The 20,625-nt window shown below is 38.0% G+C and overlaps 1 protein-coding gene across 3 annotated transcripts in view; it reads right to left on the bottom strand.

Annotated features, from left to right (window-relative positions):
• Positions 1–18,510, bottom strand: part of wdr11 (WD repeat domain 11) — a 60,352-nt gene extending 41,842 nt beyond the window's left edge. For 2 of the 3 annotated variants that reach the window (XM_068327349.1, XM_068327351.1), the window contains exons 1-10: positions 18,327–18,510; positions 17,371–17,482; positions 15,566–15,719; positions 15,154–15,327; positions 14,434–14,635; positions 9,744–9,909; positions 7,089–7,191; positions 6,258–6,459; positions 4,850–4,950; positions 2,382–2,558 (exon numbers count right to left, since the gene is read on the bottom strand). In XM_068327349.1, the coding sequence (XP_068183450.1) occupies positions 2,382–2,558; positions 4,850–4,950; positions 6,258–6,459; positions 7,089–7,191; positions 9,744–9,909; positions 14,434–14,635; positions 15,154–15,327; positions 15,566–15,719; positions 17,371–17,482; positions 18,327–18,412 (1,477 nt within the window). In that variant the 5' untranslated portion in view covers positions 18,413–18,510. The remainder of the gene's footprint in view (positions 1–2,381; positions 2,559–4,849; positions 4,951–6,257; positions 6,460–7,088; positions 7,192–9,743; positions 9,910–14,433; positions 14,636–15,153; positions 15,328–15,565; positions 15,720–17,370; positions 17,483–18,326) is intronic. The other variant, XM_068327350.1, reaches the window with a different exon arrangement.
• Positions 18,511–20,625: the final 2,115 nt, after the last annotated feature.

The following is a 20,625-nucleotide window of genomic DNA, read 5'->3' as shown; positions in this document are numbered from 1 at the left end:
GAATAGGAAATGTGGTAACGCTAATGTTTTCTAACGTTATGTATCAGTGCTAAAAAGTAGGTTCTACTTCAATGGACGGCTTTGTTACAAAGCCAGCTACATGCACACCTCAGCAAGCAAACGTCCTGACTGAGTCCAGACTGAACATGCTGGTGACGGACAGCATCGGAGCGGATTTTCTCTGCAGCAGGGAACATCTGCTCTCCAAAGAGAGCAAGCCTTTCTCCAAGACATGTAGAAATTCAAACTTTCCTGGCTATGAACAAGACCCTTGTGCAGTTTGGGATTGCATAGAGTCAGAGTGTAGTAAAGTTGAATACAGTTGTGAGCACTGAGCACAAAATGCACTTTTGTTATATTTGAGTCAGTGAGACCAAAACTTTAATAATTCCTTAGTTACAGGTGCCTACCTCATTGTTGCTATGTTTGATGCCAAAGTCAAATTAAGAAAAGAAAAAAACTAAGAAATAAACCTGAAGTATTTATTTTTGTGTTGTTTAGGCAAGTGCCCTTTCCTTATTTTACTCAGCTGTTTGCACTTTATGCTACGCAGTTAAACAATTGTTTGTTGCTACAAGCATATTTCATTAAAGGTTTAATGAACTATCATCTTAATTGTCTTTATTTTTAGTTAGCATATGCCTTAAACACTTAAAGCTGAAAATTATTGAAGGTTATATAAGAGCAGCTTCATGCTGGTGCGATAAGCTGTATGTTTTACATTCAATTTACGTATTAGCCGATTAGTCGACTAATCGAAAAAATAATCGGTGATTAGTCGACTATCAAAATAATCGTTTGTGGCAGCCCTAGTTCTGACTATGGGTCCAAGGATTTTATCTCATAACCTAATAGCAGTCAGGGTGCCATTATCTAACCTGTAGTGGTCTGTGCGTCCTTCCATGGATATTCCTCCTCAGACCATCACTGACCCACGACCAAACCGGTCATGCTGAATAATGTTGTAAGCAGCATAACACTCTCCACGGCATCTCCAGACCATTTCACCTCTGTTGCATGTGATCAGGTTGAACCTGCTCTCGTCGATGAAGAGCACAGGGTGCCAGTAGCGTAGTTGCCAAGTTTGGTGGTCTATGGCAAAAGTCAAAAGAGTTCTATGGTAATGGGCCTTTTTTCTGATGATTTGGTCAGAAACATTCACATCAGTGGCCTGCTGGAAATCATTTCGTAGGGCTCTGGCAGTGCTCATCCTGTTCCTACTTGAACAAAGAGGCAGATACCAATCCTGTTGAGGGTTTGAGGACCTTCTACGGCCCTGTCCAGCTCTCCTGGAGTTTCCTCCATGCGCTAGAGACTGTGCTGGGAGACACAACAAACCTTCTTGCAATGGCACGTATTGATGTGCCATCCTGGGGGAGTTGGACTACCTCTGTAGTGCCCAGGTACCGCACCATGCTATCAACAAAGATGTTGATCCAAGTCAAATGAAAAACCACAGCAGTAGAAAGTCAGTCAGTAAAAAAAATCAGCCAAAAGAGATGAGGAGGGAAAAAAGTGGCCTCAACCTGGAAAACCATTCCTGCTTTGGGGTTTTTTGGGGATCGTCTCATTGTTGCCCCTCTGATTACAGTACTCTGTTGTTGATTTCATTAACAACAAAGTAGCTGAAACTGATTGACAATCCCCTCTACTTAACTGACAGATCAATATCCCACTGAGAGATCAATATCCCAGAAGTTTGACTGATAGGTTGCTATACTGATTAAAAAATATTCCTTAAATTTTTTGAGCAGTATATATACAGTATATTTATTTATTTATTCAGTTTATTTTTTTATTTCCAGAAATGTCGTTGCAGCAGACTTCAATTTCATCAGTTTTGGAACATCAACAACAACATCCGAAAAGAAAAAAAAAAAGGGTTGACGGGTAGAAGCCATTGGCTTGTAAAATTCCCGTCCTCTGAATCATCATACAAATACATATGTATGTATTCATAAATTTATTTATGTAAATGTATGGTACATAAATATACGTGTTGATTGTCTAGTATTTAATAGTGTTGCAAGATTCTACGTAAGTAGAACCATGACATGCTGATGCCACAACAAACAACTGATTGCAGGACGTCAAACTGTCTGAAATTTAAAAGGGCCTCTTTTTTTTCCCCCTTCGTCTGATGACAAATAAAAAAGACCTCAACAAATGTACTATGTTAAATGTTGTCTTGTTGAACTTTAAGTCTGAACCTTTAGACAAATGAAGGTCATGATCTTCAGGTGTTTCACTGAGCATTTTACTGACGTAGCTCAGCTTTATATTATGATAGTGTTCTCATGTAAACATCATTAAGCATTCTCAGACTTTAAAGCTGTAAGATGTTCTACAAGAATGTCTGCCAGTAGTTCATTATGACTTACCCACAGCCAGCAGGGGTTGGTAATGGTTGATGTTTTTAGTGGTAAGAGGTGGACACATGCGGAGGGCAAATGGTGGCAGTGGTAGACCAGATAGCAGGCCAGTGAGCAGGAACTTAAGCTGGACTTCTTGTTGGTTGGATGACGGAGGAAGAGCCTCACCGGATATCAAGGTCTGACCTTAGAATAAAACCACAAAAATAACTAAGAAATAATTTTATAACTTTCACACACAGTAAATTAAAAAGAATAGAGTAATAAAGCTGGGAAGAGCCTGTTAAGCCCACAATTGTAATGACTTTCCCTCAAACGTAATAACTAATTTCCCACAAACATAATAATTATATATTACGCTTGTGGAAAATGAACCCTAACTCTAACCCTTAACCCTAATTCTAAACTCTAACCCTTACCCTAGGTATTAGGTTTGTGGTAGGCGACTATATTATTTGTGGGATCATTACATTTAAATTTGCAAATTTTTATTATGTTTGCGGGTTATATCGTTTGTGGAAGTTATTACATTTGTGGGGATAACGGAGTCCATGAAATGTTAATTTATCTTAAGTATACAATCTGCAATGAATTAGTATTAAAATTTCCAAATATTACATTAAAGCTTCAATTAGAAGTGTTGGATAAGATTATATGTCTTTAATCCTTTAATATTGCACATGTGCCTTCCAATATAACATTCTTAACATGGATTAAAACTAGACGAGATGATGACTTTGATGAGATGGGTACCCGGAATAAAAAACATTAAGAATATGTGGCTTGCATCAAAACTTTAGCAGTTCTCAAACCATTAACTATTGAGCAGCTTCACTAAGGAGGTGGTTCCACACCTACAAGTCAGGCTGAAGATTCATGAGCAGACAGAGTGTCCTAATTCGTCCTGCATCAGGTCATGTGGCAATGCCTCATTTAATGTACGTGAAAACATGACTAAAAGCATGCAGGAAAAGCATGGCTTATTAAACTAGCAGAGCACTCACACTGCACCTTCAGCATGACAAATACTTCACTCCCCCATAAATATTCACATCTGCAAGGGTAACCACTACATATGTATGTGGAACTATTTCCAAAATTGTTAGAATTATGTCAAGAAATGGTTGTGTGGAGCTGAAGCCAGAGCATCACCTGTCAGTCATCACTTAAAACCCACTAGAAGTGTGTGGTGCTGTCTACAAGTTCCCTGCATAGGGCTTCTTTTTTTATTATTATTTTTCTTTCAGATGTTGCACCTATGCCTCCACACTATAATAATATAATTATACTGAGGCATTAATTTTGATGGCCATTCTACAATCGGTATGAATACATCATAATCATTCTATCTGGGCAAACATCTTCTAGGATCTCTGCACACAATTCATCAACCCTGACTGCATAAGTGTTGCTGGCTTAAACAGTCATTTCATTTCCATTAAATCCAGCAAAATAGCCCACTTACCAATGGAAATGTAATGACTCCTTAGATAAACAGTGCACTGAAGATAGAAAAATAAGATGAGGATATAATTTTAAACAAATATAAGCATCAATAAAAACAAATACCTTATCTGATCACCATGGCAGATAGTGGAATAGAAATATGGAAATCCCGGCACATCAGGTTTTCTAGGCCTAGAGCTATTATTGGTTTTCCTTTGCCTGTCTGATGGTCTTCTTGAATCAACAGTCAGCATCAAATCTGAACATAAACTAGCCTTTCACAATACTTAAAAAACCTACAGGCTGATGGCAAGCCCTCTTAAACAAGAAATCTAGTATGAAAACCAGATAGCGCTCCTACTCCAGGCAGGAGCTTGTTTGCTTGCTTGTTTCTCCGTTTGTGTGTGTAAATGTGTGTGTAAATGTGTGTGTGTGTGTGCGTGCGTGCGTGTGTGCGTGCGTGTGTGCATGGGGCAGACCACAAAACCCTCCTATCCTATGTCAGCATAATTACTACTGCTTCTCTCAAGGCCTTTTGCTCACTGACAGTTCCATTCTTGCTGAATAGGACTGAAGAAAGAAAGAACTTTGTCTCATTACTATTCTATATCCACATTCATCTTTCGATAGGCAGCTCTGTTCTACACCGGCAGATAGTTGAGAGAAACGTGGAGTGGGAATAAAGATGGAATTACATCATAAGAAATAGGATGAGATGGATAAAAAACAAAGTGATAAAAAAGGACGGGCCTAAAAACCCATGGGTTTGCGTGTGCAAAGCTGCTCAGACTGAACTGAATTGAAATGAAACTGAACGGGTGCCAAGGGACCCAAACAGCTTGGTAAGGTACAGTAAAAGGTCTTAGAAAGCTTGAGTGCAAAAAGACACACATATACAGATTATAACTGCCCTCACACACATCTACAGGTCTTCTGTGTTCTTTAATCTTATTTTGCCGAAAAGAAACCAAATTGATGCAACATGTCTGCTGCTTGCTCGATGGTGTTCACAGTGATGTATACAGTCATACCAATCATGCTGTTCAGGCACAGATCATGAATCCGTTTCTGGTTTGGACCCAGAGGTGCTCCACAAAACGACACAGGGGAGTAGAGAGGTGAGAGACTGGAGCTGACACAGAGGGAGAAAGAACAATGATTAAATATAATTTGGAATCATGGCTCACATCCATTATTTAAACAAGTGAACATGGACTGATGAATAATTATGGTCTGTGCCGGTGACAAATCTCATCCTCATTTTAAGAAATTACAACTCCAAAGGGAGCATTGATCAAGGGCATGTATACGAGTATTGATCCAATATTGCTCCACAGAAAACAGATGATTTCTTGTAAAGAAACTTTTGTGAATGTTGTAAACCACGATGGAGCTTTTCACAATAAAACTTGTGAATACACAGGTGTCAAACAGAGGAACGTCATACTGTAATTAATTCATTTTACTACATTTCCGCAAGCTCAGCACACTGAAAATACAACCTCAGATAGACACATCTGAATATATAAAACTTGGGAAAATGATTTGTTTAGGCTTTCAAACAAAAAACACCAAGCATTTGAATATTACAACCACAACATGACATCAGATTAGTTATTTAGTGTAATCTGAAAAACAACTGTAACCACTGGATAGTCGACCAGCCTGAAATGAGAAAATACATTCAAACAAGCCTTTATCAAGACAAGTCAAGAGCAAAGGCACAAAACACAAGCAGGCCATCACTCGTCAACGCACTAGTGTAGCTTTGTCTCAGCTGCCAGAACTATTTGTGTTTGGTCTTGGTTTGCTAACAGATAGACATCTAGGTTTCACAAAGGAAGCCAACTTACGACAGAAATACAACATTATCTCATCAACAGCACCAAGACGCTACTCCATGGAAGAGAAGCAGGCTTTTAAGGTACCATATTATGCTTTTTTTAATATATGTCATTCAGCTGCCAGATGTCCAACTACACTGTATTTGAAATGTCTTGACCCAAAGTGATCCATGGTCCTCAATATCTTTGATTGAATATTGATAAATCCTCCTTTGTCCACAAACGCTCTAATGGGGTGTAGATTTCAGCTCCTTGTCTCCTCCCCTCTCCCCCTTCTGAGCTGCCTCAATCAACCCCTCCCTCTCCCGCGCGTTCACGTACGTTTGTTAACTTGCGCCACTCGAACGCGCCTGCATTACAGACCACTATGTATATGTAGAGACCTGAAAAAGTGTGATTTTCATAAAAGGACCCCTTTAAAATGATGCACCACCTACCTGCAGTAGACAGCAAATGGGCTAAATTTTGATGGATTGTATTAAAGTCAGTTTAAGTCACCTTGGAAAGAACTTTAACTTTTTTATCATTACCATTCCTTGCCATTTCAACCACCTGTAAAAATACTTACTTTTTGCAGAAATATTTGTGTCATTACCTGGGATTGCCGGTTGCCCTACCAGCATGAGCTTTGAGCTCCCACAGCATGGCTCTACCATCACTGACCATTAGAGCTGCATTGTTTTCATTGATGGGACAGATCACCATGCGATATGGCCGGACTGTTTTGGTGACTCGGATGGCATCACACTGAGAGCGCAAGTCATAGATGAGCTCGTGGGAACTCTGCTCAGGATCTGCTGAAAAAGAAAAGACAGAGAGAGAATATAGAGAAACAGAGAGTGGTTACAATGATATTCTTCTTCCTCTGTTAAAAGTTGAAGTGTAAGGAAATAACGGTGGAATTTGAAAGTTGAGAAATGACAGGAACAAAGCAAATTGGTAAATGCACGAATTGTTAGTGACACAAACGTGGAGAAAAACATACAAATATGGTCCAGGTAATGAGTAGCTTTTAATTACAGAGGGAAGGTAAAATGATGTGGAAGAGTGACTGTGATACTAGTGAAGAAGAAAGAAGAGGCACAAACAAGAGCCTGAATTTAAAGAGATAAGAAAGACCCATTGATTCACAGCAGACAGTAGAAAAAAAAAACAAGTGTCAAGGCAGAGATAGCAAGGAAAGTAAGAAAAGGATAGTCAGCCAGACGATGGGCTTCCAATGGGCTTTAACAAAAAGCAAAAGATAAAAGCTAAATGTAGGAGATTAAATGCAGACCGGAGAATAGAGACGGGCAGTAGACTTTTAATGCAGAGCAATTCACTTAAACAGATGATACCTGGGACACGGCCCAGGATTCTGACTGGTTTAAGAGTGACAACGGCTAGCATGTGCTGCATGTGTGACTGACTGCACAGACTGGCTTACCTGCTGCTTCCTCCTGAGCGGTAGTTGAACGACACACTCGGAGGGTGATACACCCGTTCTCATGGAGACAGTAGAGGGCGTCCCGCTGAGCACAGGGAATCACCTACACAGGATGACAGGGACATTAAAAAAGTACTTTTAAAATTGTTGTGAAAGTAAATAGAAACAGTCCTTCACGTCTGTTTACTTTGCCTGTCCCACATGTCATCCCTTCATCCCTTCAGTCCAGTCAGTAGTTTTTGATAACAATGGAAAAAATAATCTCATGATATTAAGGAAAGGACCAATATTCCCCTCACCCATGCCCCATCCTTCTTCCAGGTTTCAAGGAATCTATACAGTGTTTTTCATAAAATCAACCAATCGGCAAACAAACAGTACAAGGGTGAAGGCATAACCTTTTTGCAGAGAAAATAACACACACTTGAGAAGCTTGATCCTAGAATGTTTGATGACAAGGTGCTTGTGGGTTGAGGAGTGATTGCAGCCAACAACATCATGCAGGTGAAAAAAAGATAAAATGCTCAAAGGCTAAATATAAAGCAGATATGAGCAGGGAGTTCAGATTTAGATTCATATAACTTCAATTGCCAACCAGAGAACATTTTTTTGTTTTGTTTCATTCACTCCATCATGTGCAGAGGGGGTTAAAATAATTCTAGTGCCAGAAAAAAAGTAATGTTAAAGTACTGTTCAGACTTCATTTGTGTTACAGAGTGAGCTGTAAAACAAGCAGAAGAGAAACACATAAGATCACCAAAAATTACAAGATGAATAAGATTTTGGGACTGACGGAAAAGAAGTTTTGTTTTTAGAAAAGAAAAATTCTCTGTTGACCTCATTTCAAAATAACTGCAGTGTTTCTATTAAATATAAAGCCTTAATAATAAAGCCAATAATAACACCCAAAACATTTGTCTATACAGTAAACCAGTTTCACACTGTGACTGTTGAACTGCTCGTTCAACCAATAATAATCAGTTCATTGGTTTTATCACACAGAAAACTGTACCCTACAGTAAAAATGAGTAATTACCTCTACCAAGACAATTAGGTTTTAGAACTCAAATGCTCCACTAACTGACATCACACTATTTTGGTCTCTTTGAAACAAGCAACAACATCTTTTCTGCTCCACTGTTCATGGTTCAGGTCATTCACCTGAAAGGACCGTAAAAAGGACCAGAAAAGCACCAATTCAATTTTTGGGATCCATTTAAATGGATATCAAGGAATTATTTTCCTCTTTTTTAACTTTGTAAAAGGGCCGTGCACAGATCAGGCAAGCCAGACAAATGCGCTCTACAGAAAGTATTCTATTTATACTGTATTTTACATTTATCACTTTTCACTTTTGGGTTTGTTCAGCATCCATTTTGCTGACATTTCTAAATATTTTAAGGAAAATCCACACCCATTATGGTATTCATCGATTCTTTATTAGATTGCAGTGCAGATGTGTTTAAAATTTCGTGTTCTTTGTTGGCTCTTTTACACACCAGCTCAGGGGTTTTCCTGAAGCTGTGCCCTCAATAATGCAAAATGGCTGTGTGACAAGCAATTTATATCACTTAGAGAAGGGAGGGGCTGGCTGGACGGAGCCTAGAAGGTGACACCAATGACTCCTCTTCTGGTACATGACTTTAAGACTATTCTGTGACTAGAAAAGCCCAATGTCTATTTACAGTTTGCACCAAATAAGAATGAGTTTATTTATCAAAATCAAGATCACATAAAATACAAAATATTAATTTATGGAAGCAAAATAAAATGTAAAATAGAACATAATGTCCAAGCAAAATAAGAAATGACTGCTGTTGTGGATTGAGGGGCAGTAAATTGGGTTGAGTGCATAGAAATTCAGTGTTATACTTTTGAAAAAATATGGAATGGCTGAAGTAGAGCACAGCCACTACAGGGAAAATGACAGAAGAGAGTTTCTGTACCATTCGTGACAAATCCTTTCACCAATAATCCCACAGCATTCATCAATTTCCCATGAGAAATTCACACTCTAATAAGGGAAAAGGAACCCAAAGGTCACCAATGATGCTGACTGTCACTCTAAAAAAAAGAACAAGCCATAAAAGGACACATAGCTGTTAAATTATTTTTCTTTGTTGTCACTCAGGACATTTCAGACCTCGACGAGTTGGGCACCAAAATGGAGGAAGAAAAGTGGAGAACTGTATCATGCATGACAGGGGGAATTGGCTTCCTGGAGGAATCATCCACAAAAAAAAAAAAAAAATTGGGAGAAGTTCTTCAAGCAATGAAAGTCAAAAGTGTGCTCGGCTCACTTGAGGGGAGAAACAGACGATGATAGAGTGAGACAGCACAGCCATCCTTTCATTTATCTTACCTACACAAAATGAGATGTCAGTGCTAGTACTGAGCAAGTTGTTGTTGTTGTTTATAACCTCCTCATGAGATTTATGAATGTCTCTCTTCTTATATTTAACCAAACTCATACTCCAAAACAAATTCCAATATGATATATTCTAACTTTGAAATGTGTATAAATTTAGCAAATAAATAACTTCACTTACATTAAAAATAGATTTTCTTTTGTGATCTCAACAAGAACTTAATCCATCAAAGTTTGCTGCGATCCCAATCGCACACAATTTGGAGTTCATCAATGAAGCACCTGACCTGAATGAAGGGCACCCCAGACCGCTCGATGGCAACCACTCCCACTGTCTGGCTGAGCTCCAGGTCCAGGATGAGGATTTCTCTGGGATACAGCAACAGCATGTGGTTCCTCTTGGATGGCAGGTAGGACAGCTGGAGACAGTCGTTTAACGTCACTGCCTCCGCACTAAAAGCGCCACAGAGAAAAGGAGGAATGGGAATACATAAAATTAAGGAGGGTTTCTCTTAATTTATAAACTGGCAGTAGAGAAAGGTGAGCCAAAAGCAAAAAAAAAATATATTGATCATGTCATTGATAGAGTAAGAGGACTTTCACACCTAACTCATGTGGTCTGTACTTTGGGATGATTCAGATCTGGACCAAAGTTGCATAGACTAGATTGTGAAGCAAAAAGATTCTATAAACAACAAAACAATCCAGAAGATTAAAGAACTTATTTTTGACTTTTACTGTGTACTGACCCTTTAAACCAATTCCAAACACTACTGTCCATGGCAGAAGACAAGGTCTACCCTCATGCCAACAGAAGAAAGAGGAGGAAGCAAAGGTAAGATTTTCTTTGAATCTATGAGCAGGTCTGCGGTCATAACTCATTCAGTGCAGCTTCATTCATACAGGTCAGCACAGGACAAAAAAGAGGAGCCAATGAAAATTACTGTCATCTTAGGCAAGTGTTAATACGTAAAACTGTCTCAATCAGGGAGCATTTAGATTTAGATGATACAGAGCCAAATCACACTGACCAACTTATTGAAGTCAACTTATGACCAACTTATTGAAGACCAGTGAAACAAACAAAAAAAGCAACCTGAAACCCTTTTAAATATTCAGCTGTACAACTCCCAAACCAGTGTCAAGTTTAAAAGAACTTCTCTAACTTACTATTGTAACTTAATTGTCATAAAATGACCCAACAGACAATTACATACAAATACAGTGCATTCATACATAATGTTGTCCTTCAGTTTGAGCGTCTAGGTCCACACAATGCAGAACATACTCACACTAAATACCTACAGGCAGAAATGTATAAATTATAAATCGGATTAGCAGAAAAGTGCAACAATTGTGCACATAATTTAGTTTCCTAACTGAGACCCAGCAGTCCTGGCTAAGAGACAACAAGCAGCAGCTGGAACTGGAGGTGGAAGAAAAAATAAACTTCAACACTTCCAACTAAACTTCATAATTGTCAAAAACTGACAATAAGAAATGTGTGGGCCAGCTATCTTGTCCTTAACCTTTAGACAGCTCATCTTTTGCAGGTTTTATGAAATAATCTGGTACATTTGAAGGTTTTCAAGGTGCTCTCATGTCCTTTACTTATAAAACATTTAATGTCTCTTTGAGTATCCTTTAGAATCCTTTCCCCTCACCTCAAATAAATAAAGAATTTATCTGAAATAATAGATAAAGGTAACCCTCTGGATTTTCGATAAGTCAAATAAAAATTTTCAAACCATTGGCTTCGGATTTTTTTCATTAATGGACTAACAACAGCTCGATGACAAGCTAATGTGCATACTACTGTAACAATAACATTAAACAGCCTCCTGATACCTATCTGGAGAACCGACTGGTTCAAAGTTCTCATCTATCAGCTCAAGTCCAGCGCCAGAGAGGAGAGATGCTGTAGGCTGAATATGATTAACACCCAAAACTGGCGTGCAGACAAAGGTAGATTGAAGGAATACGTCAATTTAACACTGTGTGAGAGGCGAGGGAGCGTAGAGGAGTCAGATACAAATAGACACCTAACACTGAAATGACCATGCAAGGGAGTGAAGATAAGACGAGTGAGATTAATGAAGTGTTTGTTATAACAGCCAGTTGGGTGGGTGGACAGAGAAGCCTGAATGCTGAAGCTATCAATAAGCTTGTGAGACATTCACAATCACTCAGGCAGGAAGGCTGCAGGACCATCAAACAAGCATTTGGTTCCTGATCCAACTAAACCTTCTAAAGTATATTTCTGTCCCTGTAAAGAATTAACAATTGATCAATCAATAATAATTAATGCAGATTCAAAATCCACATTATTTTTGTCTTTGAACTTTAATTAAATTATTACAACTACATATTAGATAAACATGTTCATTTTCTATTTTGGGGCATTTTCCACGCTCTCACCTTCTATCAAATGTGTCATGTGTTTCCCACACATTAGTTGGGCAGGAATCCTGTGATGATAATAAATGTACTGAAGTACGGTTAGCTAGTTTTATTATTCTATGTTTATTTTAGTCTGAGGGAAATACAATTTACAACTAATGAAGTAGCAGAGAGAGAGAGAGAGATGGGAGGGGCTGCAACAAAAAGTGCTCCTGGGTATATGATTGCAAAACTCTGGTTTGACACATTATTCATTTTGTTAGCGTATTTTAACCTTTTTCTTAATTTGGATTTGCTGCTTTCACATGTAAGTTTCTGTTTGGGGGTCATAAAGCTTGCCTTGTCTTATCTTACATCTCCTCCACATACATCTCCCCAACTGTGGTGAACATAGAGAATGTTTTGTGGATGACATCCCACAGATGAATAAAAAGTCAACAGAGCAGACACTGAACCCAAGGAGCAGAGCAAACTGGTGTGTGCAGTCAGACCAGAGGCGTTGTGCTGTCTGTTCAATTAATGCATTCTTTAACATATTTTCAGTAGAATGAATCCAGAATGCTTGAACTGCACATATCGTCTCAGCTGAACTGACAGTTGGTAAGACACACACAGCTGCTACTGTTCAGAGTCTTATAAATCATTTCTTGTGCTTAGAAGTCATTTCCTTTTCCAACATAAAGCAAACTCTTGAGTTATGGCCTCTGCATGGCATCACTACAGCTGACTGCAGCCAACACAGACATACAGTAACAATTACCTTAGAGAACAGAGCTCCACTGCAGTTGCCGAGTGCCAACCCTTCAGGTGGTACAACAATGGGAAAGTATAATAACCAACACTGTCCTCTTTTACAGCGTGATGCTCCTATGCTGAAGAGTTTGCCAGGGTATTACTTCTTTTTTGTTAAACTAACAGTTCTTTGTGTGAGCAACAAAAACAAAGTACATCCTCTTATTGTATAAAAAACATCTATGATAAAAGCATTTTCACTGGTTAGATTCATGATCGCACTTTTTAAAAAATTATTACCTGTTTGCTAAAACTGGTCTGGACACTGAAAATAAAGTGTAGAAGGGCTCATTCTGCTTTGAGACAGATTTATTACTTGTCAAATTATCAAATCTCAGGTGCATAATATATTTGTCTTAAAAGTCATGTCTAGATGGACTTACTACAGATCCATTAAATTATATAAAGAGAGGAAAGAGCAGCAAATTACAGGATGATGACAGAAGAGAATCATGGGCACATTAAAAACATATTCAGAGCTCATCCAAAATAAAGTCACAATATTCTGTTCATATGCTCCCAACACTGAGTCCTTGCATTTCAAACTGTCTATGGAATGGAACTGAGTAGTCAAATAAGACATGTTCAGTGCCTGAAACTGTTTCTAAGCAGGAAAGGCCAGAACACAATAAACACATTCTGAACAGCAGATTCACGACAGGTCAAGATCACAGCTGGCCACCTCGTAGCTGAAGATGATTTTAGCGTAATAGCTGCCAGATAAAATAATTCCTTAGTGCTCTGTTTCAATTTAACTCAAATGAGGTAATCCTCCAAAGAACTGCTAACTGGATTATTTCTAAAGCTTTGTTCAGACGACCCCCTCCCTAAATCTGTTTTGGCATGTCACAGACTGGGTTTAGAAAGCCGGGTCAACAAAAGCCGAATGAAATATGCTTTTTGCTAATTGAATCCAAGCTACATTTGGAAGTGGGTTTTTAAAAAAAAAAAATTTATCAAAAGGATTAACCCTGAACCTGAAAACAGAATTTCAAATGTCTTTGGATTTTTTTCATTACAGAGCATTACATTAAACCCAGCAACTATGTCTCCTAGCAGTTTTATTCATAAGAGGGAAACATCAGACACGCTGAAGAGTCTGCTCTGTCAACAGTGAATGAAGAAACACAAACAAGAATTTTGCATGCTGTAAAATGTTAATATTAAGACTTGAACATGTTCAGCGATGATCCTTTCCATTTGTTTCCTGCAATAACACACACACTATTACAAATCACCATCGAGCTGTAGTGACTGAAGTTTTATATACATTTCTATGTAAGCTTATGTTAAGTTAGGGAAAGATCAATAAAGTGAGTGTAGTTTCATAATAAAGTGAGTATGTAGTTTCATACTGTCTCAGCATCATCCATGAACCAATTACATGTCATCACTACATGTAACATAACTTTTAAGAGACGATGTTGAATCCAGATAGACTGAAGTATACACAAGCAGAACACTTGCTTCGTTTATCAGAGCAGTATGAAGAACTGGAAGAACAACAAAGATACTGAAATAATTCATCTGATGACACTGAGGGAAAGTTTCTACAAACACAAAACTGAAATTTCTCAAGCCTCTATGTTGATAAGCCTCATCATACATGTATTTACTGACACATACAATGCACCATAGTTACCCATGTAGATTGGGGAGGATTTCGCTGTGAACACTAGCAAAATATCAGCATTGTTTACCTGACTTCAAAATCTAATTTGGAAAATTTTAAATAAATAAATAAACAAGAGTGTGAAAGACTTCAAGATTTGAAGTGGTTCTTACGTAGGTTTTTCGTTGGTGATGAGTACTTTGACCTTGTTGAGGGCTTTCTTGGCGCCTGTGGGGGCCGGGGCGGCTGCCGGCGCTGGTTTGGTGTGGGCGGGGCTTGCATGGGGGCTGGCAATGTAGACCTTTTTGCCAGCACTACTTGGTGGTTTGGAGTGGGTAAAGTCTGTGATAAAAACTATTCCTTCACTGGTGAGCACTGACAAGAGAGATGAGAAAACACAGCATGAATGCAAGTAAAAGTGATTGTAACTTTGCATTTTTGGTGGACAATCTGAACTGGTTTGGCTTAACTTTTGTCAAGTGAAGGTAGAAGTTAGCCATGCTAATGCTGGTTAGCAGGAGCCCTGGGACATTTAACACTACAGTATTTTCTGTTTTACTGTAATACGCTACAGGTGTGCACTCAGTACTGCAATATTATTCAATATGCAACCATGTACAAGAGAGAGCACTGCTCAGTCACGAGTTGTTGCCATCACGCTGTTGAACATTTGATACATTCCAAAACTAGTGCAGAGGCTTATCAATCAAAATATTGCAACAGGGAAAGCTGAAGCAATATACAAAAAAAATTAACACTTTCTATGTCTGTTTTTCAGTTCAATCCAACAATCCTAGGCAAATTATTGAATTTCTCAGGTTACATGACACGTATGTGGGTGAAAGAGAAAGTGCGAACAGTTAAATAAGCTCTGGTTGAGTCAGATCACCTACATGCCATGTTGGTGGGGTCAAAGGGGTCAAAAGAAAACGAAAGGATGTTCTCGGCATAGCTCTTCTTCCACAGCTTGGTGCCTGTGTCTCCGTTCCACAGAACAATGTAGTTTGGAGGGTGAACGGCCAACAGCAGATCTCGAGATGCATCCTGATTCCACAGCCACTCTAAATCTGGAAGAGGTAAGGTGAAAATGGAGAAGAGAATCTGGGAATGAGGACAATGGAGGCGACGCGTGCATTGAAAGACAGAGAATGATGGGAAGAGCATCTTGAAGAAAACAAATAGCCATGCACTCCTTTGTACTGCTGCCAGGAATAAATTACTTTTCTTGACAAAGATGATGGAGAGAGATTCAATCCAAGTGTAAGTTAAAGGGAGTGAGAATGGTGTTCTTGGAAGATCTCTTACCCTGAATAGGTTTGGAATGCTCCTGGATCTCACAGTGTGCCGTGCCGCTGACCACATCCCACACTATGATCTTCCCTGAGGCGTCTCCAGAAGCCAGGCGCAGACAGTAGGGAGAGCTCAAGTTGTGGTAATAGTTCTCCCTGGACCATTTCACCTACCAAACACAATACACATGCTGCGTAACCAGATGTCACAATGGAAAAACTTAAGAGGACAGTAAGCACAAGATGACACAGATATTCTTTTAAGATAAAAGTGATAAATTTAACTCATACGTAACTGACAAACTGATCGATTTGTTTAACTTGTTAAGTGCAAACCACATCAGAGCTGGTCTTATTCTGTATACATACTTTCGAAGAGATGAAGTAACTAGTGTAGTTCATATTATAGATGTAGTGTAGGAAAGCAAGATGCAGAAAAATAAGAAACACAATACTATATAGACCCTGCATGAGTCACACAACATTCAAATTCAGGCAATGCAAGTTCTACATTGAAAAGACAAATGATTCTACAAGCAAATTGGTGTTTAAATAATTGATTCTGTTTGCAACTTTGTTCCTGAATAGACTGTGTAGATTTTTTTTTAAGTCAGCAGAGCCTAAAATGCTTACAGGTTGGGTGGTAAGGAATGGTCCATGCCTGTCTCTAGTGTGTTTTACAAGATTAGAATCTACTTGAGAGTGAGGAATGAGAGCCTCGTGGAGCCCAGGCACTGATAATCACTTCATAACCTATGAGTCATTAGGTACCCCCACAAAATACACAAACACACCCACACACAATAGGAGGTTCTGTCAATTCAGAAGAAATATTTATCAGTGTCCTGACACTGAAATTCACAGGGAAGCAGACAGAATCTTTCTACCAGGCAGACATGAAAACAACTCAGCTCAAGGTGACACAAGACTGACATTAATACTGGCTGATACAATATTAATCTAACAGCAACAGTAAGGCTGTGTTTGTATTCCCTCTGGAAAGCAATCTTCCAGAAAAGGACGCATAACAGGTGTTGAGCAATTTTCTAAACGTTTAAGAATTCCATATTAAATGATCAATTATTACACTGTGACCTTAACTCATAAAAACGTATTCTTATTTGAGATAATCAGATAAACAATACGTTATTGACTAACACTGAGAATGATAACCAAACACAATGCTTTCAATCTCAGTAAAAATGTGCTGTTGTTGGTAACAGAATAATGTCATTTGGCTACGTGGAAAACAGTTGACAGCATGCATGTATCCCACATTGTCCTCTACTTAAACAAAAATTAAATGAGGTCTTGCCTGCCCTGGATACCGAATCAAGTGCAAGATCAAATGCAAGATTTCTACTGCCATATCTTGCATTTCATTAGGTCATTTTAATACCCTTAGTCTTTTTCTATGGACATGTGAGCGGTTTACTATGCCAAGCAACATTCCTTCACTTGATGTAACATCCTTATTTTTCTTGCTTTCCTTGGAGGATTTCTAGAGATTTACATTTAGCAGGACTCTCCTTCTTGGCTGCACAACTCGGTCAACCTTCCCTCCCCTCTTCCAAGGCTCTCGTCCTACTCTCTTGTGCCTTTACACACCATCCTGTAGCAATAATCTACAATTCTCCCTTTTCTCTCCAACAACATCTCAAGCTTCCAGCAGACATGTTCTTCTGTCAACTTGTATATATTTTTTTTTGTCTTTACACTGTAATGTAACAGATCTAACTCTGGTTCAATGTTTAGTACTTGTCAATTAATTACAGAGATAAAGATGTTAAACAGTTGGGAACTATTTATGTCAAAACTCACCTTGACAACAATAGCTTTGTGCTTCTCCAAAACCTGAATGGTTTGGGCTGTGTTTGGATCAATGATGAGAATACTTGAGTGACATCCCTGAGCTATGAGCCCCTGCCAACCCCTATAGGAAAAAAAAGGACAAATAAAATGACAGGAAGGGAAGAGCTACACATGAAGAGAACATGAGGGATGAAGCTTGTATCAGAGAACTAAGAGTCCTGGTACTATGCAGAAAACCATAGACACCTGTCTAAAAACAAGACTGCAAAAAAAAGATTTCACTTAGGGACACAAGGTCAAAGACTACTCATTTCGACTACGTGGGTTTTAAAATGTCTTAAAGTCATATATTATTTCTAAATTCTGTCAACTACGTATGAACTGTATGTCATCTACATTTTTCAGCAAGATCTGCTTGCCTGTGTGACTGGACAATATGTGGACAACACAAAACTCAAACAAGACTTTCACATCCAGCCAACACTAAGATTAACAATCAATTAAATGCTTTTAAAATTGATAATTCCTATAAAAATGTGCAGTCTCGTTTTCCAGATATTATGAGATTTAACCAACTATTATTGTCAGCCCACCTTTGTGTAATAGACTCTTTAGTCCTGATGTATTTCTGCACTACATTAACCTGGGACCTGGCCGCAGTCGCTTTCCTTAATAGGTTAGCATGTTGCTGGAAGATGAGGCATTAATAAAGCAGGCCCAGCAAAATGTCACATAATGTCACATGATACAAGATCCCCTCCATGTTTCGTTGTTTAAAAAAAGCGAGGTAAAAGAGAAACTATTCTATCAGCATCCATCAGTTTATTTATTAGGTAGCAACGTAATGAGACAATGAAAAAGAATAATATAATGTAAAGGTACACAGTATTTGTGTAAAGATTCTTTAGGCCAATGAATACACCAGCTAACTACAAAATTATGCTAACGAGAAGAGACGTACTCACCAATCTACGGCGGTTTTATTCTGCAAATTGAGAGTGCCAGTCAACGTCCGAGCTGCGAGCTTGATGTTTACAGTGTAAGGAATCATTGTGGTTGATCAGTATATGTGATACTTTAACATTTGTTATCCACAAACGGCAACAATTAATTAGCTTAGATGGTCCGGCTGTTGTGACAATTCTGACAAGAAATGAGTCCGTGTAGGAACAAATGCCGTCGCACCAAAGGTTCCCCTACGGATATCTGAGATTTGTCAAAGAGAAAACAAAATTTTCATTAATAATTCTCTCTTGACGCTAAAATATTTCTAAACTTAAAAGTAATTATTTTATCAATATTTTATTGTAAAAACGTTTCCAATGATTAACCTTAAATTACTGCAAAAGTAAGGACTTGGATATTTTTGTTGAGCTTTTTGGTAAATAGACAATTTTATAGCTGTAAATATATTAATCTTTAGTTCTTTAGAAAAGAAATTTTTCTGTAAAAACCTGCTCTCCTGGAGACCATATGAGTAGAATGAAATGTGAAATACATCATTCTCCATCAAAAGTTGTTTCAGTTTTTTTTAGTATTCATGGAGTCATAATTTAAAGCAGAATTCTAATTGCATTAATTGCATATTTTTCATGTTTTGTTTTTTTTAAATATTTGCCACTTACTTTTCAAAACATCTGTATTATAGGAGAATGTCAGATTGCAGTAATTATTCTGATTCCTTCATACACACATTCCTTAATACACATAACTTACTCTGGTTGCATGAGTATCAAATCTTGCTGCTAGGATAGGGTGGTGAATTGAAATTTTGGAAAATATGAGCAACCTTGATGTTTAATGAGGTTAATAGTGTTGTCCATGTGCCAGAGCAACAGTAAAACTGCAGTGTACCTGACTAGTCCCAATGCATAAAAACTAATCACTGAAACGAAGTTCAGTGGAGGCCATACTTCAGACAAGGCCAAGCAATTTAGAGTTCCGCATCTGACAAGACCAACTAGGTATTCTGGAGGTGCACTATGTGTCACCCCTCCAGCCTACCAAGCGAAATCAATTTTCTTGTGTAGTTCATTTATTAATTTTCTTGAAGACGAGACATTCAATAATCAACTTGTCTTCTACCGCTTATCTGATTTCAGACTGCAGGTTTAAGTTGGAGCCCATTACGGCTGACGATGTGTGGATAATTTCACAAAAGAATAAGTATTTATTACATTCATCTATTCATTCTGTGCCACTTGCTCATGTAGATGTGGGACAATAAATTTCGCCAAATAGTTTATAGGAAAATCTGAAATCTGTTTCACTTTTATTATATCAAAATATTTGTTCATAAAGAAGAATTTTCATGCAATTTATTTATTCAGCTTATTCAAAGAATTTTTCATAATTAAAATTAAAAAGTGAAACATAAATATTCATTGCTAAGAAAACAACTGAAATGCATAAATAAGAGCTGAAGTACATTTATCTGGACAATAGCAATACATTTCATAAAAATATAAACATAATTTTACCAAAAATAAATAATAATAATTTCAATGATAGAAATCGGAAAGATTTTTTTTTTTAATTTTACTTTAATTTTAAAAATGCTAACAATATCAGCATGGTATGGGTCACTCAAATAAATCTATCATTCGAATCATTTGACTCAGACAAAATATACAGAACATAGCATTCAAGTATTCAAAGTATTCAAAAAATCTGTATTGTGAAAACCTGAAAGGAAGCGACAATTGCTGTTCACCACATTTAAAAGCACTGATTCAAAATGAACAACCTATAGTGCACACAAAATAAATCAATTGGATGACTAGCGTACATCTTATTTGTAATCGTTTTCTGTTCCATTCACTGGTCGATACCAGCATGATTTATTCTCATGAAACCTGGAGATGACCTTTGAAAAAGATGTTCCTTGTGACTGACATACTAAGCAGCACAAGCTTTCACAGCACTTACAATAAAGGACATTCCTCTCATATCTGAAGGAAGTACAGAACAAAAAGTGCTTTTGAAGTTGGAAAAATTCTACTTCAGAAACATTTTCCTGAAATCAGAAAATGGTCAGGTTTAATACGTTCTTGCTTGGTTGCCCATGTAGCATTATTCTACTGCTGTTTTCTTCAGTGTAGTGTCATACAAGATTAACACTGTATTCTTATGTATCTCAACACTTTGAGATACATAAGAATACAGTGTGTGTGTGTGTGTGTGTGTGTGTGTGTGTGTGTGTGTGTGTGTGTGTGTGTGTGTGTGTGTGTGTGTGTGTGTGTGTGTGTGTGTGTGTGTGTGTGT

The sequence above is a fragment of the Antennarius striatus genome, chromosome 11 (genome assembly GCF_040054535.1).
Source record: "Antennarius striatus isolate MH-2024 chromosome 11, ASM4005453v1, whole genome shotgun sequence".
NCBI classification, from domain to species: domain Eukaryota; kingdom Metazoa; phylum Chordata; class Actinopteri; order Lophiiformes; family Antennariidae; genus Antennarius; species Antennarius striatus.
This window is presented reverse-complemented; position numbering and strand designations above follow the sequence as displayed.